The sequence below is a fragment of the Cololabis saira genome, chromosome 4 (assembly GCF_033807715.1).
Source record: "Cololabis saira isolate AMF1-May2022 chromosome 4, fColSai1.1, whole genome shotgun sequence".
NCBI lineage: Eukaryota > Metazoa > Chordata > Actinopteri > Beloniformes > Belonidae > Cololabis > Cololabis saira.
In genome coordinates, this window is record NC_084590.1 from 22,929,961 (window position 1) to 22,953,240 (window position 23,280).

The following is a 23,280-nucleotide window of genomic DNA, read 5'->3' on the forward strand; positions in this document are numbered from 1 at the left end:
GTGGCCTGGGTTCCGGGCTCTTCCTTGTCGGCCTCTGGTCTCACGGGTGGCGGGGTTGCTCCCCCCCCTCCCCCACTATAGATACACTTCAGGTGGAGCTTTGTTTGGTTTATTACACACACACACACACACACACACACACACACACACACACACACACACACACACACACACACACACACACACACACACACACACACACACACATATAGTAATTTAGTCACACGCATACACACACACACACACACACACACACACACACACACACACACACACACATGCATGATCATATACATACACACACACACACATAGACATACACACTGGCTTGTTCACCTGCATGCTGGCTCTCTAGTTTTTGGGTTTAGGTAGCGGTAGCGATAGCTTAGCTCAGACTGCGATCAGATCTCAAGATTTAGGTCGATTGCTGTTCGTGTTTTGGATGGCTCCGTGCCGGTTTCGTGCTTTGTTTGTGGTTTTTTTGTTGCAGATTTCCAGTGCTTGACGTGTGTCTCCGTGTGTTCCTGCTTCCTGGATTGGCAGTGGATGTCGTCACCACCCCCCCCCCCACCCCCCCCCCCCCCCCCCAAAAAAAAAAAAAAAAAACACTGGGTTTGTATGTGTATATTTATGTATGTGTACGCATATGTGTGCGTATATATATGTATATATTACATATAGTAATAATGCACATATATACACTTTTGGTTTCTACCGTCATGGTATCAATCAATAATATGTGTGCAGACAAGGTAAAAAAAGAAAAAAAAAAAAAAAAGAAAAAAAAAAAAAAAAAAAAAAGAAAATTACTTTTCAGAAAACAGAAGACATAATCCAGAAATGTGCACATTATCAAACTTGAACATCAATAACTGTTCTTTCTCTATCTATAAACACGCATATGTAGTAGATATAAAAGCAGAAAGACTCATTAAAAAAGGCTTCCTTAAACACACTCCATAGGGAAGTGGAAGTACACGCCATCTCAAACTGGAGGCTGCTAATGAACTAAATATTGTCACTGTGCTTTCTGTTCCCTCTTTACTGGCAGAGAGGTTATGGTAGCTCCAGCACACTGTCTCGCATAAAAAAGCCAAGTTAAGATAGACAAAAGGTCCCTTTGAATTCAAGTTTAGATAAAGATATGGCGCCTGAGGGAGAATCCCTTATGTCACTGGACTGGTCTCGTTACACAGGAGTGGACACCAGGATCTTTTGGCTCATGACAGTGAGAGAAGGACAGTTGGGAAAACATTCTCAGAAGCTATTTTTCTTGAGGTGGTCATGCGCTCTTCTCAAAGGAAACGATAGGTGTCAGAGAGAGGACAATACTGCGTGGAAACTCAGCATTACCCAGTATATTAGTCCTATAAAACCATAGCTTCTTATTTCTCCACTTCGTTAAACGAACCATCATCTGGTGAAAATAGACTAAGAGAGTTGCGTTACACTGGAGAGAGCCAGATCAGCTGTTTATGTCTCATAATGTTACATAGATACATAGTTGGCTTGTAACTCCTACAGCTTTGTGACATGAAAAAAACCCTAAAGGCAAAAAAACGGTAACAAACTCTAAAGATGCAACTTGGCCTTTTTTGCCTGCTGACGTATTTATCAGATCACCTCCCGACAAGCTGCACACGTCCATAAAAGTTCATTTGACTCCCAGCTTAACAACTCTCAGAACGAGGCTTTGAGCAAATGAGTTAAAGTTAAATGCATAATAACTTTACTACACATTCTGAAACGTAAATGTGACGGAGATGGCAGGATTTTTTTTCTTTATCTTGGGAATTTTGGAATGAATTAATAGAAAGCATGGAAGAAAAAAATTTGAGTGCAATGAAACAGTCTTCTTTGTTATTTTACTGCTGCACTGGGGAATGCCTACAGAGGTGACCTGGCTTCAGAGCGTTTAGCACATTTTGTCAATAGATGCGAAGTGACAGCAGCATGGAAGGCAGGGTGATGAGAGGTGGCCTTTCATCCTTGATAGTTGTTAGCTTTGGCAGAACGACACGAACCCTCAGCCAGCCACCCTGCCTTCCTGTAAACTGGGAGCAAAACTGAGGGCTGGGGGGGGTGAAAGAGATGGAATATGAAGCACTCCTCGTGGTAATAAATGTAATTATACTATATAATAGCATCTGAAAGTCAAGCAGGGAGGACAGCAAGGAGTGAAAAACAAAAGAAAGAAAAGGACAAGTCTTGTTTCTGCCATAAAGGACGATAATCCCTCTTTGAGCAGCAACAGTGGAAGCAGAGCTGCTGGAGCAGGTGGGCAGACAGATATGCAGACAGGCAGGTAGTAGCTCAGACAGGAAGTTACACAAGCCAGATGCAGACTATCAGGCAGACAGACTTCCATTTAAGGAGGTCGCAGATTGTTGAGGGAGAGGATTTTTTTTGTGTGTTGCTGGTATTTAGTTGAAAAGAGTCGTGGTATCCACGGCAACAAGGCTTTGACATTCAAAGTAACAACACTGGAAAGAGAAGGGAGTGCAGAAAGGGAGCAGCCAACGAGCGGATGCTGGGATTCACACTGGATAGAAAGACATACCAAGTCTAGCTGTCTGCGGCGTACACCTAGGCGATATAATCAATATTTATCTTCCATCTTCTATCATGAAAGTAAAATGAAACAAGAAGCCACTTTCTTTCTGATGCTGGTAGCTTGAATCCCACTGAAAAACTGTGGCATGTGGCAGCTGAGCTCGGATGAACAGATGGTTGAGTCTGGACACTGTGTAATGCCATGTGTGGAAAAACATTCTTCTTGAATGACGGTAATTAAGAACAGAGACGAGCTGGTAAATTAAGTAACTCCCTCCAACTAACTATAGAGTGGTACCGAATCAGGAAGTAGCAAAAAAGTTAACCCTGCATGTAAAACTGTGTGTGTGTGTGTGTGTGTGTGTGTGTGTTCCTGAATTATTTGCTATGTGATACTACTAAGTATGTAGCGTTTTATAGTCCTCTAACATGTTAAAGGAATGAGATGATTAAGAAATAGCACATTTTCTGTTGAAATGTGTTTATGAAAGCAAGATGTCAGTTCTCCCCAGCACAGGCCAAAGTACCATTTTGTGGGTTCAGGAAGTTTGGTAGAAGATTACAGGAGAGAAACATGCTGATGACTATATTTTTCTTTTTTCACAGAAAAAAGGGGAAAAAATAGAAAGAAGATGACTATGCAGATACCAAAACTGACAACCAGATGCCCACTTAACAAATACATATCTAAATATCGGACTAACTGGATTCAGTCTTTACACCGTCATGGTGCACTTCTGACTTCTACATGGCCACATAACTCCAGACCTTCCCCTAGTGCCACCGCTGTTGGCCCCACACGGTGTGATTAAAAGCATCCATGAGATCATTTGGAAATAGGATCATGTGATAGGTAAACCCTCCGGTGCTCTCTGGTTTTCTGGAAGACCCTCTTCAATGTTACCCAGAATTAGGAATGGGTGATATTTTACCGTTCACGATAAACCGTCAAAAAAATTCCCCACGGTAAGAATTTGTCATCTTGCGGTAAAAACGATAAATTCCCGTTGATGACGTTTTTGTGTAAAGCTGATTTATGGTTCTGTGTTAAATCCACGCACAACGTACGTGAAGGAAGGAAGGAAGGAAGGAAGGAAGGAAGGAAGGAAGGAAGGAAGGAAGGAAGGAAGGAAGGAAGGAAGGAAGGAAGGAAGGAAGGAAGGAAGGAAGGGAGGGAGGAAGGAAGGAAGGAAGGAAGGAAGGAAGATAGATAGATAGATATGAGCCAGAAAGAAAGAAAGAAAGAAAGAAAGAAAGAAAGAAAGAAAGAAAGAAAGAAAGAAAGAAAGAAAGAAAGAAAGAAAGGAAGGAAGGAGGAAATGAGCCAGAAAGAAAGAAAGATAGATAGATATGAGCCAGAAAGAAAGAAAGAAAGAAATGAGCCAGAAAGAAAGAAAGAAATGAGCCAGAAAGAAAGAAAGAAAGAAAGAAAGAAAGAAAGAAAGAAAGAAAGAAAGAAAGAAAGAAAGAAAGAAAGAAAGAAAGAAAGAAAGAAAGAAAGAAAGAAAGAAAGAAAGAAAGCATGGTGGAAGGTGGATCTGAGAGCGAGATAGATTTATAGTTAAAAAGGTGGAGTTGAATTGGTATTTTTTTTATCGTCATTTTTATCGTTATCGGGATAAATGCCAGAAATTATCGTGATACATTTTTTAGTCCATACCGCCCATCCCTACCCAGAATGTAAACTTAAACCCATGGTGAGGCATCCTTTCCCAATTATGGTCAAAGCCTTTTTGAAAACTTACTTGGCAAGCCAACCTAATTCTTTTCATCTTTTATACAAAGAACTGGTCTGGTACCTCTGGATTTGGCTTTTATTTCCAGTCAACAGCACTAACAGAAGAAACTGCCTCTGGCCAGGCATACCGATCACAGAGACCAAAGTATGTGTCATAGACGGAGCAACAACCAGACTAGAATTAACAAAGGGAGTTCAAGATGCCAGTGAAGCAGGAACACCAGTGAACCACTGTTATCACTTTTGCAACAAAAACTTGTTCATCCAAGATGTTCTTAGCAATTCTGCAGTCATTTTGGTTGCTTTCAACAGAGGCTCCTTGATGCTCCTGCATGAGTACTACAAAAAAGCCCGATGCTTTGATTGGTTTGGTACATTCTGTACTGGTGGAAATAGCTGTGAACTAGAGGGCCCCCAGACCCATTAAACAATTTCACAAATTTTCCTTCCAAATCAGCCTCCTGCTCAGTCTATCTGAAAACCTCATGGTAGGAGAGAGAGAGTTGATATTAGGGCTGTGCGATTAATCGATTTTAAATGTAAATCGGATTTATTAATCACAATCGATGTTAAAAAAAGGAAAATCGGAAAATCGATTTTCCTTTTTTGCAGCTGGCTGCATTACAGACAGAGCCCGTCTAGTCATCTTTGTTTGGTCAAGAAAATTGTAAATGTTGTCACTTTACTAAACTCAAGGAGGATTTACAGTATCTTTCAATTGCACTTCATTCCCAATAGGGACATTTGTTTGCTATTTTTCTTTAAAAATAAAGATAAAATATTTGAAACAATTTATTCCATTGTCTTTTGTAGTTTTACCAAAAAAAATCGAAATCGAAATCGAAAATCGGGTTTTTAGAGAAAAAAATTGGGATTTTATTTTTGTCCAAAATCGCCCAGCCCTAGTTGATATCTAAAAATAAATCAACTTTGGATCAACTTTTTTTATTTTACTTACTAATTGGTTCCTATTCTATTCTTTCAATAACTGACATGTGGACATTAGGGGTGTAATGGTACACGCATTCGTACCGAACTGTGATTTTTGTGTACCGTGACACCCCTACTGGACACACATGCAATATATTTATTATTCTAACAGAAGCAACATCTGAAAATGTTTTCCCTTGCCTGTGAAGCCACAATGAAAAGGATAAAGTCGTTTTTTTTAGCTGCTGTCATGCAAATTCTTCCAACATTGCATCCTTCTTTGGGGCTGTGTAAAACATTTATTTGGTTTTACTAATCTACCTACTGTTAAACAATCACAAACTGGGGTTAGTGGCCAGGCTCTCCTTCCGTATTCCCCCTCCTGCTTGCTCGGCCAACGCAGCCTGTGGTTGCAATCTTCATCCTAATGCATCTGGTCCTAATAGCTCCAGCTTTAACAACTGCAACAAAAGTGTTGGGCGAAAGTGGTCACAGCAACACACCGCCTGCGATTGATTTTGAGCCTTTGACAATCCTGGAGGTCAACTTGAAGTCTTGTGTGTCCCTGTTAGGTTGGACTGACCTCCTCCGCTCTGCCTGTGAGACCAGTCGAGGCCCTTTTACTGACTTTTACCTAAAGTTACATTTGAACAGCACACGTTTGTGTGAAGATCCAAAGAGGATTCAGCTGTTCTGGCCTCCTTTCCACTTTGGGAGAGGTTCTTTTTTGTTTTATAGTCTAAGACTGCATGTACATGATAGTCTGTCTCTGTGTGTGTTCACTTTAGCTCTTCTGTACAGTGATCAAACAAGCACAAACATCAACAAGCATGAGGACTGTGTGTTCTGTATTTGTGTGTTCTGGCAATCTCAAAAGGCGATTATGCTGTTTTTTTTTTGTTTTTTTTTCCCTTTTATGGCAGCTGCCAGATATGAAAGGTTTACTTTAATTTGTTGAAGTTGGAAATGCCTCCATTTCCAACAGGCTTACAAAGGACATAGCATATTTCAATTATTCGAGTGCATTTAAATACAGACACCAAACTTGTTATGCCTACAGGCACTTTAGCTGGGAAACTACTAAAAGACATCCTGAATCACATGAATGGAAGTGTGATAGCGAGTGTGGCTGTTTTGATCTGTTTGTTTTTTGAGGGCCCAGAGAAGAGAATAAGCTGTGAGTCAACAGCTCATTGGATCAATCTTTACATCTGACACTTGGAGGCAGGAAGAGGAGGAGAACAAACAAAGCCATGCCAGAACACATGTAGGTGTTTACCCGCACTGACATTTTCATGTAATCATTCGAGGCTGTGATTCAGACAAAAACTTTTGAACCTTAGGCTGCTGCAAGAACATTTGGATTATGGGTCTTTTAATGCTATTATGGATTTAGTGTTCAAGAACAGCACTGTTCAGGATTATCAGCCTCATGTGATCTTACCTTGTATCCAGCATGGCTCCTGCTCTTTGCAAGCGGCGTCGTGGAGCAGAGCTCAATGGCTTCGGGCTCATGAAAGATCACAGTGGGCAATGGCTCCTTCCTCAGCGTCAGCACATTTAGCTTGGTCTTCAGCATCGTCTGAAAGTGCTGATGGAGAGAGAAAGATACACACACTGTGTTTTAGGAGAACTTTCAATTTGCGCCAAACGGCTACAAACTAAATCCAGCTAGGGTTTACTACTCAGAACTTCCAAGTAAACACTGCTGGTGAAACCATCACAGATGAATCCTGCGATGTAGTAGTGTGTCAACAAAATCCAGTCCAGAAAGAGTCAAGACGTGAAAACATGTTCCACAAAACTGCCATGGATGTAAAGTGTTTGAGAATCCAAAGAATTAGGTTTTAAGATAATGTTTTTGCATTGTAATAAAGACACCACTGTTAAATGTATCCCCTTACACGTACAGAACAAGCCTCTCAGAGTGACAGCTGTACCTGAGGATTGAAAAGAGAGTGAAATGGTGTATCGATGGTTTCATCCAACCAAGTAGGCATCCATCTTTCATAGGGCTGGGCGATATATCGAGATTTTAATATATATCGATATATTTTCAAACGCGATATGGTACAAGACAATATCGTTTATATCGATTTAAAAAAAAAAAAAAAAAAAAAAAAAAAAAAAATATATTTTTTTTTTTTAATGATTTTGATATAGCTTATTTTGTGACAAATTGACTTGAATGTTTTGTTTGAGATTTGCACAAATGTTTTGTTATTTGCACAACTGTCAACCTCAGTGGAAAAGTCTGCCTGTTACTGTCTACATTGTATTAATTGTACAGTGTATTTTAATTTAATTGTTATGCAGGAAAGGGATATTTGTTTTATTTTATTCAAGAAGCATTTTTATTCTATATATGCAGGCAGTTTATTTTTATTTCATTTGTTTTATACATTTTGATATTGTGCAGACCTCTGTTAATAAAGGTACCTGTGTGACATTTGGCACGACTTTGTATTAAAACTGACTGTTTTTTTAAGGGTTTGCCTCAGAAAAAAATGAAGCTAACAGAGATGCTATAATGCTTTGGGGGAAAACCCAATTATGGCACAGAAAAAATATCGAGATATATATCGAGTATCGCCATTCAGCTAGAAAATATCGAGATATGACTTTTGGTCCATATCGCCCAGCCCTAATCTTTCATATAACACCCCAACACCGGTGCTTCCTGAAGCCTAGCAGAACCACACGGTCGTCCGAGCACTGCCAACGCACCCCTGTGGGATTTCTGGACTTCCTTGAAAGTAGCAAAATATACAGACTTTTAATATGAGGACTACCACTTCAAGCACGCTCAAGAGAGATTCTGGGAGAAACGGGAGTGTTATTGCTGAAAGCTGTCACAGCTTAGCCACAGCTCCTGAAGATTGCAGCCACTGTTGTTTCATGCAGAGTGTTGAGGAGTTGTAGTGGTTCAATACTAATGTGACCACAGCCACAAATGCTCTCCGACAAGCAATACGCAGTAGCTCAGACACACCATGTGGGATGAGTTTGGAAGAACATGGTTGTACCGTGTTTGGTGAAGATGGGATGTCAGTGCAGATCTGGTGATGATCACATGACATATTCTTGGCAAATCAGGGTTGTAAAGGATCGCATACCTCACGGTTCAGATCGTATTACAGGTTTTTTTGTTTTGATCGATTAAGTTTTATGAATAAAATGGGAGGCAAATATTATTTGGCTTTCCATTTTCCATTAAAAAAACACTTCACATTCAACGACATTCAAATGTTTGAATAATCTTAAAAGGAAACAATGGCATTTTAAAAGTGCAAGGGTGGCATCGGGAATGATAGTTGCTTATATCTGAATGCCTTCACGACAAAAAATGTTTCTGTCCTTAAATGAAAACATTCATTAAAGTAAAAACAGCAACAGTCTTTAAAATACAATAGATGTGCATCTTATTTTTCTTACCATCAATAAAACTTAAAGCTTTTGTCTTTATGACGTATTCCAAGATTATTTAATTTAAATTAGATAACCGAGTTAGAAAAAAGGGAAATATCCTACCGTATTCTATGCTATGGATGATGTTGGGCAATATGTAAAATGATGCACCTCAACAGGGCAACTCTGAACCTGCACTCTCTCCACGGTGGATGTTTATACACTGCAACCCAGAAGTACAGCTCATGAAGCCAATCTGAGCAACTGCCTCATCATTTCCAGACGGTTTCGGTTTCCGCCCGCCACGATATACCACAAATGGCCATGTTTACAAACTGAATCGGGGCCTGCAGCAGATTAAAATTTCTGTTTTTGAGGGCCGAATTGCTTCACATGTTGCCGGTCCATCATGCTCACACTAACTCCTGCAGACAGTTAAAAAAAATCACCATTTAACCCAAATTCAACCCAAAACCTTTTCCTGGAATGTGGGAGGAAGCTTGGGTAAACGTGCGAACCTTGCTAAAAGGGCTTCAGTTGGGATTCCAACTGGGAACTTTCTTGGTGCGAGGTGACGGCACTTCCACCACTCTACCATGCTGAAGTCACTACGGATCAAACTTATATCAGAATGACAGTGAGCAGCAGGAGACGAGCTTATTGAAACAGTTTCAGACGAACTGTCAGTATGACATGCTTCAGTAAAGTGTTACTCAATAGGTATCCGTCTCAAATTAATTATGACAAACTGATTATAATCCCCTAGTGTTTCATTGCTTGAGACAACAGGGTATAGTATCAATAAAATCACCAGCAAGTTCTGATACCAACAACTACCAATACCTGTGAAGGGAACTGATAAAATCCTAATGACAGTCAACCTCACTCATAGGCATGTATGACATTTCCTTAAGACCTCAGGAAACTGTCAAATTGCAAAAAATAAATATATATTATTATTTAAAGGGGACCTATTATGTCATCTAATACCTATTTTAAACAGGCCTTGAATGTCTTAAAAACAAGATTGTTTTTGCTAAATAAATTAGAAATTCCGCCTCTGAGCCATGTCTTTATCTTCCCATTCTCTACCCTCATTCTCTATGCAGGATTCTGAGTGGGCGGGGCTATGATAATGAGGCACTGTGCTGATTGGCTGCCTGAATGACCCGATACACCGCTACAAAAAAATGGCGGAAGCTCCGGCTGGCGGAGTTAGTTGTGGGCGTGGTTTCACGCATCGGAGGCCAACCTATGTAAAACGCGCCCGTCGTTACTTAACGACGGGCGCAGAATCTGAACGGCTCGTAGATCCACATCACACTGGACGGCTCATCCGGGCGGCTGTTCAGACACTGCAGAATTTGGTTGCTTTCCTCCTTCTCTGAGTTGGCAGGCTGAGGGGAGACCACTTTATATATGTTAAAACAAGAGAAAACATGTTTTTCATAATAGGTCCCCTTTAAGTTTAGATCACTTTTATAAGTCTTGTCACCTACTTTTCCCAAACTCGCAGGAACTTCAGTTGTCCCCAGTGTTGGAATGCAGAAAGGCTATATTTTATGCAACAGATGGTCAACATTTTCACGAGACAAAAACAGGCAACCCTGCCAAAGAGGCTTTCATCAGTCTTCGGTGTTGCCTTTTCAATCCAAGCAGAATGTCCTCAGTAAAGGTACAGAAAGCAGCTTGGTGTCTACCAACTACACTTGCATAGTCTTATGTAATAACAGCGGCCCGCTAAAAGTGAACTCTATTACAAAGAGCCGTTCCTAATTGCACAATACATATATGTCCATTGTCATAATATGATGTATTCTAGTAAAATGATGCAAACCCAACAGAGCACCTCTGAACGTGCACTCTCACCCCGGTGGACATTCATGTGAAGACAAGAATCATAAAGGAAGGGAGCAGCAATTAGGAAGATGATAAGACAAGAAAAAAGAAATGGATGAAGGAAGAGGGGGGGGCAGACTTGTGAAAGTAAAGCCACATGTGTCTTAATGCTCGCTGACCTCCACATCAGCATTTTACAGCTTCCTGACAGCAGTTCGCATTCCTGCGGCTGGCCCCGTTACTGAGTGACAGAGAGGAGGAGGAGGAGATGGGGGGGTACACTCCCTCCACCCCTCCAGGAGCAAAAGGCCTGAGTGGAGAGCTGCTTGTAGAGTAACACTGGAATTCTATTCACAATATTTTCACTACATTTAAATGTTTCTTTTTGTAAATTCCTCAGTCCCAGCAGTCTCCTTGTGAAGTTACTGTGTAAGATATCCAATTCCCGACTTTAACTTGGCAAGTCTTCTTGTCTCCACCATCAGGGCAGTGTGGGCTAGTTTGGTTTCGAGCCGGTTGCGGGGCGAGGGTCCTGTACACACTTCAAGCCTTCCGCTGTCGTGTGACCACATCAAATCTCCAAACAATGGTCCTCTTTCAGGGGTATGCATAACAACATTGTTTTAAGAGAGATACCTGAGTAATCATGCAAGACCCTGAGCTCCACACACACTATGTAAATGTTTGATTTACGTGAAAGCCTCTACGTGTTGCTTGAAATACATTTTGTCACACTACTAATAAGCGCACTGCTCAGTCCGCCAGTGTGGCTCATTTGAACGTCTCTCTCTGAGTTCTCCCTCTCCAAAGAAACTGAAGTAAGGCATGCTGGTGAAATTATGGAGGATGACCAAAGTCATAAGTAAAAACTTAACCTCCCTGAATCGTTGTCCTCAATGTCCTGGCAAACATGTTTCCAATTACTGTAGGAAATCATCCATATCCGGGTCTGGACACGAATGTCTGGATCAAGTTGACGTTCCACTCTGAATTTTGTTATAGAAATCTATCTACTAGCAAGTTATTGAATATCTGTTGTAATGGTCTAATGAAGCTCTGGAGCCCCTACAGTGGTATTCAGGGCACCCATTAAAAACAAGGTAAGAGCATATTTTTCTAAACGTTTGGCCAAATTAACAATGGTCTGTCTAAAAATATGGAAATTCCAGGAAAGCAGTCGAACATTCACATCCATGAGAAATTAAAGCTTCAGTCAGGCTATAAGAGTGAATTTGATGAGCTTAACAGGTCACACAGATGGTAAGTTAAACTTAAGGCCCCCTGGGTGTGCGTTCTGGGAGGAAGGAGGTTCTCAGGTCAATATCATGGTAAGATACTCAATAAGAGGGTGAAAATAGGCACTTGGCCCCACCCACTGAGACAGAGTAACTAGGGATTATAGAGATGGGATCGTGACAAAAGTGTGGAAAACCACTGGAACTTGTGTTGAGCCATCAAAAAGGAACGCATACAGATGTCTGTGTTCAAAAGTGGAAAAAAGAAAATGAATGAGTCAATTAGTCCACTGCCACCACCCCCTGCCGACACACAAATAGCTACTGGTTCCATCCAAGCAACCCAAGTCTTGGTGAGTCATGTTACGCAGAGTTCAATCAGAAACAGTTGGTCATCAACATTAGGCTGCTTTTAGGATGCCTCTGCATAAACAACACCCTGGCACACATGTAGAGAGCGTTGGCAAGTAACAAAAGAGTGGGACATGATGCTTGCTGATGAATCATCTGCTCCGCAGCCCAGTTTTTCATTTTCAAATTCAAATCAAAATCCAAATGTTATCAAGCCCCGTGATCCACAATTTTCTTATGCATAAGGATTAAAAAAATCTCCAGCTTTGTGTTATTTTGTCACAAAGCAGTATGAACTACACAATGACATTAGCAATCGAATACTAGGATAAATGTTTTTCTCTTTTGTTGTTGTTGTTGTTCATGAAATAAATCATAAGAATATGTGAATCCTAATAAAAGGCACTGAATGTATTTTCCTTTTGGGGAATTTTGGAATCTGCATTCTTTTTCATAGATGGCTGTTTCCTAAACGTCGTCTTTTATGTTACAGCATATTCGTACATGTCCTGTCACATTTCCACTAGCTGTTAATGATACAAAACAATCGTTAAGACTGTGTAATATGCAGAGGTGGACAGAGTACTCGACCCCAGTACTTGAGTAAGAGTACAAATACTACTGGTCAAAATTTACTCCGTTACAAGTAAAAGTAGCTCAGTCAAAATATCACTCGAGTAAGAGTAGAAAAGTACTTGTTTTTAAAGGTACTTAAGTATCCAAAAGTAAATGCTTTTAAATTTACTTTAAGTAAAAGTAAGAGTAAGAGTAAATTTCTTATTTTCCACATCAGTAAATTACTATATTTTTTCTAAATTAATTTAAGGATCTTTTAACTCTTGTTTCTGAGAATTAACTCTTTGAAACCAGCTGCACTGATGTGCTGCTTTTAGAACCACAATGTTATATAAAACCTGCAGAAACACCAAAAACAAATCAAAATCGAGTCCGGCTCATTATCAGACTCAGACGACTCAGCGGATTGTCTTTCTTCTCCTGACACAGGCGTAGACATTGTTGCAGTTATGTCTTGACTTGTTGCGGCTCTGTCTTGACAAACGCAGGCTACTTTGGCGGTATCGTTTTGAGGAGGCTTGACGTATTTCCGCTTTACGTACATCCCAGCGGAGAGCGTGCACTGTGATAGGTCTCCTCCTTTGACAAAAACCGCTTGTGTCCAATAGGATTTTAGGGAAGAAGAAAAAAGAGCAGACCTGAAAGTAACGAGTACTTTTTAGCCTTCCTAGAAATTTACTCGAGTAAAAGTAAAAATATTTGTCTTGGAAATGTATTCAAGTAAGAGTAATAAGTACCAAAGAAATCTAATACTCAAGTAAAGTACAAATCCTCTGGATATGTACTTAAGTACAGTACTCAAGTAAATTTACTCCGTTACTGTACACCACTGGTAATATGTCACTTGAGTTATTACAGACACAGAAACAAGTTTCCTAAACGTGCCACAATTGGCATGAAAAAACAACTCCTCATGTTTATAATATGTAACAAGAGACTTAGTGTGAAAGAACATTTTATTCACTGAGAGGACAGGACATGAGTTACAGTTAAAAGTCAAATGGATCTTTCTTGAATTTGCTCATGAAGATGCTTAAACCTTCGATTGCAATGGGCGGGAAGCGAGCTTCAATCTGCTAATTTCCACAAACAAAACACAAGCTTTCTCGTGTGAACTTAATGCAGGAGGGGCTGACGTCCACATGTTGTGGCAGTTACTGCCCGGATGAAAAAGAGGGATGCAGCCTTCCAGTTCCCTGCAACTATCTCAGCTGCCTGCCACACCACCTCCACCCTCTGATCTGTGGACAATTTACGAGAGGAAATATGTCTGAACGGGCTCAAAGCTTAGGAAGGTTCCTTCATGCGGAAACTTTATATGTACATATATTTTTTTTTCTTTATCTTTTTATTTGCTGGAGCGTTTGAGCATGACAGCAGGTAGGACGGAGAAGGCCAGTGCTTGGACATTGTAGTTGGTGAGTTAACTCTGTAGGATGAAGTAAACATTAAAGCATCCAAACCACAAAGCCTGAGGGTGGCAATCTCCGGCTGGTGGTAAAAACATCAACAGCTCTTTGACGTAAACAAAGAACCCACTGCAACATCTTAAATAGCCTTCACAGAGCCCAGACCTGCTAATGACAGAAAACAGGCACTACTATCAAGAACACGGGAAATGTTCAGGTAGTTAACGATGTATGTGTCAGACTGAATTAACTAATTAGCTGGCTTTGGTCAAAAAGAAAAATACAAGCCTGGAGTTTTTGTTAGTGATCAACCTTTTGGTATAACATCTTAAACTTGCAATATCTCAAATGCTTTTTTAGACTTTTAATTCTAATTAAAACTGAAAATCATACTTAATGAATAATTTACAACAATTTTATCTGACCAAACAAATGCCATCAATCAATCCAAGGATTCCAAACCAAGCATTTTAAATTGACTTCTACGTAAGATCTCATCTTTAACAAAACAATGAACAGTATATTTAAGACTTTATAAATATTAAAAATTAAAATCTTGTGTTTAAATGTACTAGTAACTAAAGTTCCCAGATACATTAAATAAAAAGTACAATATTCACCTCTGAAATGTTGTGTATTAGAAGGAAGTATTAGTTAACCACATGTGCTGTAGTTATGTAGCTAAGAGCACCTTCAGACTAAGCATGGTGTCGGTTGCAAATCAGTGGGTTGTCAGGACTAGACCACAATGTGTAAAAGTCTTAAAGATTTGTAAAAGACACTCGCCAATGAGGCGCTGAGCCATTGCCAATGGTTGACGGATACTGAATAAGCCAAATATCTGGAGCTGCTGGGAGAGTCCGTCACAGCCAATGGGAGCAAAGTTTTGGGATCATAAAGAAGGGAATTCCAAAGATGAAATCCACAAAGCAAGAAGAGATCCGTAAGTTTCATGCCAAAATAAAGCAGGCAGCTGATTTTTCCATTTAAAAGGTTTTCTCTGTGGGACAGAAAGTCTCTGCTACCACATGTGCCAATCCATTCGTTTTCTTTTCATTGTCGTTTCTTTTTTCCTTTGTGTTCTGAACAAATCATACAAATCATTTTCAAACAATCCACTCGTGTTTTGTTGTGACCACAGACTGATCAGTCGCATGACCAGATCACTGTCATGCCAACCTGCCAACTCTGAAAGTCACATAGTCTGAAACCAACTTTAAAGTCATTGTTTGATTTCTGTACATATTACGGGACTTGCCGTCTTTGTAATCGGGACTCTTGAAGTTTGACAGTGACCTTGTCATGCGATTTCCAGATGTCATGCAACTGATCACTCACATGAGCAGGTCACTGTCATGTGACTGATAGCTGCATAACAAACTTCAAGAGCCCCGATTACGAAGACAGCGTGTCATGTAATCTGAACAGACCAGCAATCTGCCAACTCTGAAAGTCACATAGTCTGACACCATCTTTAAAGTAATCGCTCAATGTCTAAAATTTAACAATCAATTTCTTTCCACATACTGTAATTCAAAAGATGTCTCAACATGACTCAACGCACACAGCTTATTCAGGTTAAAAATTATATGTTTCAATCTCTGTTTCAACTACCAGCTGCCACTGGTATTCTGAATGCAAAGCCACAGAGTGAAGAAACCTTTTTGGAATGTGTTACAGACCTTAAATGGGGGAATTAATGCATATTTATGCACAAACGAGGTGTGCAAGACAAAATGTGAAAAATACGAGGATCAAACTATCAGAAATCCAAATAAGTCATAATAAATGTAAGAATCTCATTATTTTTTACATTACTGTTTTCAACCTTTTCTGTTTCAGTGTTGTATATGTTTATGTGTGAGTTATTACTTTTTCTTGACAACCACTGATCCAATCTACAGCAAAATATCCAAAGACACTCACATTTTATTAGGGACACCTGGTATACCTAATGAAGTGGCCTGTGAATTTATAGTGCCCTCAAAAACAGGTTTATGTTCCTGGTATTAAGTTGTTTGGATAGGCTATTCCCACTTCCAAAACCACACTGGCTTGCATGTGAATAGATTAGTGACTATTAGTAAATTCCAACTCAGCCAATATAAATAAATGTTCAACTTCTGGAAAAAGAATTCAGTAAAATGTGGTTATGGTCATAAAAAGAACAGACACTACATGTGACTTAGTTCCCAGTTTTAATTTGAAATACAAAGCACCTTTTCTGACTATTCAGCAACTGCTTGACTGCGATTAGCTCTCCTCCTCTGGCTCTCTACATACATGTTGTATGTTACATGACATACACAACCAAGGTTCTGTTAAAACAGTGTACAGCTAGCTTCCTCATAAAACACCAGCTGTTTTTGTATGACAGAAGATAAATTATGTTGAGACAGATCCCTCTTATAATGGATAAGACAAACTAAATCTATAGAAAAAAATCTAGACTTTCCCCATCAGTAGATTTTGTTTATTTATTAAATATAAAGAAAACTAATTAGTGAGCCAAATAAAAGCCATACGGCAAGTGTGTGCTGGCTGAAAAAAGAGGAACTATGACAGTCTGTTTGTGAATTCCTTCTGCTACCAAGACCACACTCAACATAGCCATGCCTACAAAGCAACCTCAGACAGATGGACAGACAAACAAACAAAGGCAAATGTTGGTGGCCACAGCAACAAGAACAGGCAAAAAAAAAAAAGAAAAAACAGAAGCTGTTTCTGACTGTGTTTGACCTTCGTCAGCTATTTCTGTACCGTCAGGTCTCCTTTTTTCTTTTTTTTTTAAAACCATCACAGCCCTGTTTGTTACATTTAAGTTAAAGAAAGAGCAGAAAACCTTGGAAAGGAATATGCCTTGTAGCTCAAAAAGGAGGCATGTTACTGCATGTGTAAGCAGCATAAGTGAGTCTATGTGCGTGTACGCTGACATTCCCAGACCACTGCAGGTTGTGCAATGTGTCGGTTGGGGAACTAGTGTGGCCTCTGCCTGGAGAGGAAGGGCCCCTGAAACCAGCTAAGGGATGTACTCAGCAAGGGAAACGGACGCAGGCACACAGAGGCACGATGCTTCATCAACCCACCGTCTTGCAGCGCACATTTAACTCCCAAACACGAAACCTTACCAGTGGCACTGCACAACTAACGCCACAACCTGTATCTCATCACCATCACACCTCCATCTATCTCTTTCTGCCATCCTCTTCCTGCCTGAGTGTGAGACAAAGATGCAGCAAGACAGCAGGTGTTGCTATGGCAACAAAGAACAGAACAAGAGAGAATAACATGCACAGATACTGAAGATCAGAAAAAAAAAAACATACATTAAGATAAAAAACATAATAAGCTAAATCTATGTCAGCTAACTGAGCGTTCTATTTTCAAACCTCACCATTCAGGAGGTGAAAGATACCAGCCTAAAAGATGGTGTTGCCATGGTTACAAAGCAGGCAATGGTCGTGTACTGGTGTGATTCTAAAAAAAATGTCAATGTTTAGTCTGTTTCTTGAAGAGTCTATTTAATCTGAAAGCTTAAAATAACCTGTTAGTTAAAGGAAGCCTTTTTATGTGTAGCATGGGTGCATTTTATCTTGGCCAGCCATCGTAAATCTTTTTATCCTCAATACAAAGAATTAGAGGATCCAGAATGCTACTGAATGGATCATTGCATAAATCCAACCACCTCCCCATTGTTATTGTTTTGGTACATTCTGTACTGGTGGAAATGGCTGTGAATGAGCATGGTATCACACACATTGAATGATGGATATACTGTAGCTAGGATACAGCTAGTCGAGTTTAGTATATCTATTTTTTCTCTTTTTTCTGAAATCGACAGGAAAAAATGACAACCGATTTTTCCTCATTTAGTCTCAGCAGTGCTCCAAGAGAGGGGCCGGTGGAAGCCAAATATCGAACACACCAAATCTCTCATATCTTCCCAATCTGAGTTACTAGTTGGATGTTTAAATGAAAAGCAATTTAAAAATCTGAATCGTAAAATTTTAAAAACTCCATCATGTCATGACTGCTGCATTCCACCAGTCGGTAAAGCAGAGTTTATGGCTGGATTTATGTGACAGAACCCTGATAACATCTTTGGGTTTACTTTTCAGACTTTCCAGCTCCCCTGGATCTGTCTAAAGTCTGGACATTATCCAGCTATTCTCGCTGGCCACGAAGTGAACCACATGTGTAAATCAGCAGACTACCCCTATTCAAACCATATATCCACCAACTGTTTTATATTTGCAGAACTTCCATAATCTAAATCCAAAACTTATAACAGCCCACAAGTTATTTTTTCGGTCAGTCACACAGAGAAGATGCATGAAATGTGGATTCAGCCTGTTTCACTTTATTATTACACTAAGCTTTGTTTTACACCAAATTCCAGTGGTAATAACTTTTATGTTAATTATCATAAGAAATGATGTATATATGCATTAAATATGCATTAAATGTCAATAACAACTCGCAGAAATGATACAAGTTAACAGGGTTACTCTGGTTTGAGTGTCACAAGCCTGGGAATGTCTCAATGAACAAAATCTAATTTGAGCACACAGTAATTTGGCAACTATAAAAAGTTATTTTTACAAAAATTCAAACATTTTGTCAAAATGGTTATTATTTGCCTGCATCAAAACAGCTAGAGAAAATGTACATGAAAGTCATATTTACAACATAAGAACAGAGGATTTAGTGGATTGTTTACTTTTAAGTTAAAACTTTTGTTTGCTCCTTCAATTTCACACAAAATGATCTATAAACTTAAACTGGTAAAGTCATGTATGTAGGGTTCCTACGCTCCCTGCCATATTTCCAGGGTTGTTGGTTATTCAACTGGTTTAGTTGCGCTCATATCAACAATATTCAACACCTGAGCGAACTTCACTCCTGTGAGTTCTGGAGGAAAAAATATCAACATATCTTTTGATCCCATGCCATAATTTTTTTCCTTTTTCGGGCGCTGTCCTGAAGCAACCTGCATCCCACTTGCACTACCACCATGAAGTAATTATCACTGATGCTGATGAAAACCAAATCATTTTAGTCTGAAGATAAAGAAAGTGCCTCTACAGCTTTTCTTTTGCTTGTTTTGAGCCACAGCCACAGACTAAGGACATGGCCGAAATAGTGCACTTGTTCCTTTAGTATTTTGAGGAGATACGTTTTCACACTGACAATGTTGTTACTGCAGAGTACACCCCAAGGACCAGGATGATGCACTCATAATGGTCATAAAACTGAGCCCTGCACACCTCACACCCTCAGTGGTCCATGGGACACTTCTACTGTGCTGAACCTTTGGATGACTGTTTGCACGTTTTCAGCCAAAAAGAGGATGGCAGCCGCAGTCTGTCTTTGGCACCAAAGACATAAGAAATAAGGCAGTTTATTGTCGTTTTACAATTACATTTAGTTTGGTGCTACCCAGGTTCAGAAATACAGATTCAAAACAAGAACAATAATGGACCAAACATGTAAGTTAAAACCTTCATATGCTTTGCAGTGAAAGAGTGTGCAATAGTGAGATAAAACACCAGGGACAAGGTCACATGTGTAGAGCAGGTGTCTCTGAAGTCATAGCTCTAAGAAAGAAAATGTTCTTCAGGCTATTAGACCAACATTTAGTCCTGTTCCTCCGTCCAGAGGGCCGTGGAAGACGGAGCAACTCTAATAAAATTGGACACATAAGAAGTTGCAGCGGTGATCCATCGATCTACACTGATACATCGATTCAATGATGAACGAGTAATAACGATGATACGAATTGATCATAACACATTATCTTGTGGTCTATACTTTTATCAAACGAACTGATCTCCTCTTTTCATTCACCTCTCTAGTTGTTCCCAGAAATAAAAATCTGAAACGAAGTAAATGAAACGTATGTTTCTCACTGATTTTCTATGAATTGAAGTGAGTTTGTTTAATCAACATATCACATAGTCTCATCCTGATCACTAGGTCCTGAATCAAACTAAATCACATCGTATCGCAGCAGACATTGTGCTACTGGCAAACACTGAACTGTCCTCCATTTAATGGATGTCAGATTGCGTTATAATTTGATGTGAAGTAGGAAACATTGGTTCATTTTATTTTTTAATTTACAACTGACAAAAACCTAAATCTTGGCGGTTGCTTAGGTGAAGCAGCCATAGAAGAAAGTTGTTATCATCATTCATAGTAATAGCACAACAATAGTTCTAAAGTGGGACATCACTCATTTGCACCCTGCTCATTTAGGAACACCGTGTAAGAGTGGGCCTGCAAAAGTACTGACTTGGAGCATAGCCAAAGTCTGAACATGGCTTAAAGTGGCACAAAGGAACTTTTGTAATTTTGAGCTCAGTGTGTCCCTTAAAGGCACGGAGGTTAAGTCCTTTTACAAAACTGTCGAAGAGCTACTCAGTCTCTTGCTTGATCCCTTTCTAATTTTCTCCTCCATCTTTGCTTCATTGAGTCCCCTCCACCATGATGTTCACTATGGCTCTGGGATCTGGGGCTTATCGTTGTTTATGTGTGACATAGTGCCGTAAAGTAATTTGCAGTTGTCGCAGGAGACGACCAGGACAGGAGTCCAGAGGTACTTTACATATAGTAGGGACAACCACGACAGCTGTGTAACGTTCCTAAAAGCAAGCAAATGTCCCTATAATATCCTACCTGTCAAGTCTCCCGTTTTGGCCGGGAACCTACCGTATTTTACCCTTCTTTCCTGCCATCCTACCATAGTAGTATTTTGCCCGTAAATTTCCCGTTTTATAATATAATAATTTTTAAACAGCAAACTGAATTGTCACTAGCCTCGCAAGAACTGCCCCCTGCTGTAGCCTGGGTGGCAGCTCTGGTGAGGTTAGTAGCGACTACGGGAGCAAACTCGGAACAACAAATCAGAGATGGATGGATGTAACCAGAGAGAAGACATTTATTCCCCAAAAAGGCAGACTTTGTGTAAATATCTCTAAAAATTGGAAACCGAATTTACTTTCCTAAAGAGGAGCAGGATGGAGAACAGTTACCCGTTCTGAAAGATGTGTAACTGCGTTTTTAGTGTCTCTCACGGGGGAACGACCGATGTCAGTCAGTGAATACCAGAGAGCCACATGAGTGAAAATGACAAATTAAAAGAAAATGTTTCACTTGAAGACCTCAATGTGTATATAATAGGAATGGGCGATATTTTACCGTTCACGATATACTGTCAAAAAAATTCCCCACGGTAAGAAATTGCCATCTCGCGGTAAAAACGATAAAGGAAGAAAGAAAGAAAGAAAGAAAGAAAGAAAGAAAGAAAGAAAGAAAGAAAGAAAGAAAGAAAGAAAGAAAGAAAGAAAGAAAGAAAGAAAGAAATGATGATGAGATAGGTTTATAGTTACAAAAGTGGAGTTGAATTAGTATTTTTTTATCGTAATTTTTATCGTTATGGGGATAAATGCCAGAAATTATCGTGATACATTTTTTAGTCCATACCGCCCATCCCTAGTATATAAACTGAAAATATTGAAAATAAATAAATGTGCTTTAATTCACTTTTTGTGTTTTTATTTAGGCTCTATTATAGGAATTACATACATAGGAATGTCCACAGCATTTCAGTGTCAACAAAGGTACACTTATCAGATTCTGAGCACCTAGTTGTAGTTTGTAAATGGTTGACAGGTAGTTATTTTAGATTTCCCGTAAATCTGTCTTATAATGTAAGATACTGGACCTCGGTTGGCGGAAAATTTCCCATATTTTTAAATCCAAAACTTGACAGGTATGGAATAAAACAGAGGCTGACATCCAAATGATAATAACTGAGCTGCTTTTAGGAAAAAAAGGCACTATGAAAAAACACCTGTTTCTTTTTCTGGCCTTTTATTTGATTTGATTTGTTTTAAATTTGTAGGGCTGTTGGCAGAGTACAGTATGATTCATTTGCTCACATGATTCCAAGAGCTTCTTGGAGCAAACCAGCCACGGAAAGTATGAGACTGGCTCCCTGACACTTGTTGATCATCAAACCTCCAGTTTTATTTCCTCCCAGAAACAGGAGACAGCTCGATTGAACCTGCAGCAGGAAGTTGTTCACCGGGCTTTGGATCTGCCTGTCACTACTTGATGTGAGTCGCTACCCAATTTGAGTTACACATGCGCAGTCGCGTCCAACAACAGGGAATCTTATGCTATATAAGGGTATTGATGCAAAAAATATTTATATTATTTTTAGCAAAAAATATTTATATTATTTTTAGCAAGCATAGCTAAGCATGATAGCCAAATTACCTTTCAAGATGCAATTACTCATAGAACGAGTAATCTTCCGTTTGTCAGCTTTTCCCAAACTGGGATGGAACTTTCCGGATTCCATGTAGGCATGGAGATGGTGGAAAACATTAAAGTCGCTCATTTTAATCAATAATCGGGTAATGACAACACTACTTCTCCACTGAAATGCACATGTTGGAAGCAACTGCGCATGCGTGACTCAAATCGGGTAGCGGACTCACATCAGGTAGTGACACTGCCACGTTCTGGAGCGCCGTTGCTAGGCGACGCGTGAGCCGGCCGCGGCGGTTCCAGCCGGTTCCAGCGAGGATATTTAATTTACCTGGACGTACATGTTTCGGGAGGTAATTTACGTACGTAATTTACAGTAATTTACGTCCCCGGAGTAAAAACACCGGAACTCTCGCTTTGAATCACTCGTTATTCCATCCTCCTCCTCTTGAAGCCCGATTTATGGTTCCGCATTAAATCTAACGCAGAGCCTACGCCGTAGGGTACGCCGTAGGGTACGCGGCGACGCGCACGGTTCGCCGTAGGCTCTGCGTTGGTGTGACGCGGAACCATAAATCAGCCTCAACGCCCGGGCAGAGGAGAGAGATTGTGCAAGTTCAGTTGGCAGGCGGCCCGCAGCAGCAGGCCCACATCTGGAGAGCATTATGTCTGCAGGAGACGCTCACCCTGGACATCACACTTACGTGTCATCATTTCTCCTTTCCTCTTTCTCTTTTCTTTTTCAAACAGGTCAACGTGAAAATGAAAAGGGGAGATGAAGCATCCTGACAAGGTAACACGAAGGCAAACACGGAGACAGCAGGAGAGGCCTGGGCTTATTAAGGTGGAGGAGGAGGTACAGTAAAGGTGGATAAAATGGGCCAGATTAGACGTTTTATATATAGCCTATATTTTTTTTTTAATTCCAGAGACACAGTTTGATGCTTCTCCCGCTTGCGTAACA

The 23,280-nt window shown here is 40.0% G+C and overlaps 1 protein-coding gene across 1 annotated transcript in view; it reads right to left on the reverse strand.

The window, feature by feature from the left end:
* pid1 (phosphotyrosine interaction domain containing 1) overlaps positions 1–23,280 on the reverse strand; it is a 42,002-nt gene that overhangs the window by 18,096 nt on the left and 626 nt on the right. The window contains exon 2 of the mRNA XM_061719171.1: positions 6,666–6,812. Within this exon, the coding sequence (XP_061575155.1) occupies positions 6,666–6,812 (147 nt within the window). The remainder of the gene's footprint in view (positions 1–6,665; positions 6,813–23,280) is intronic.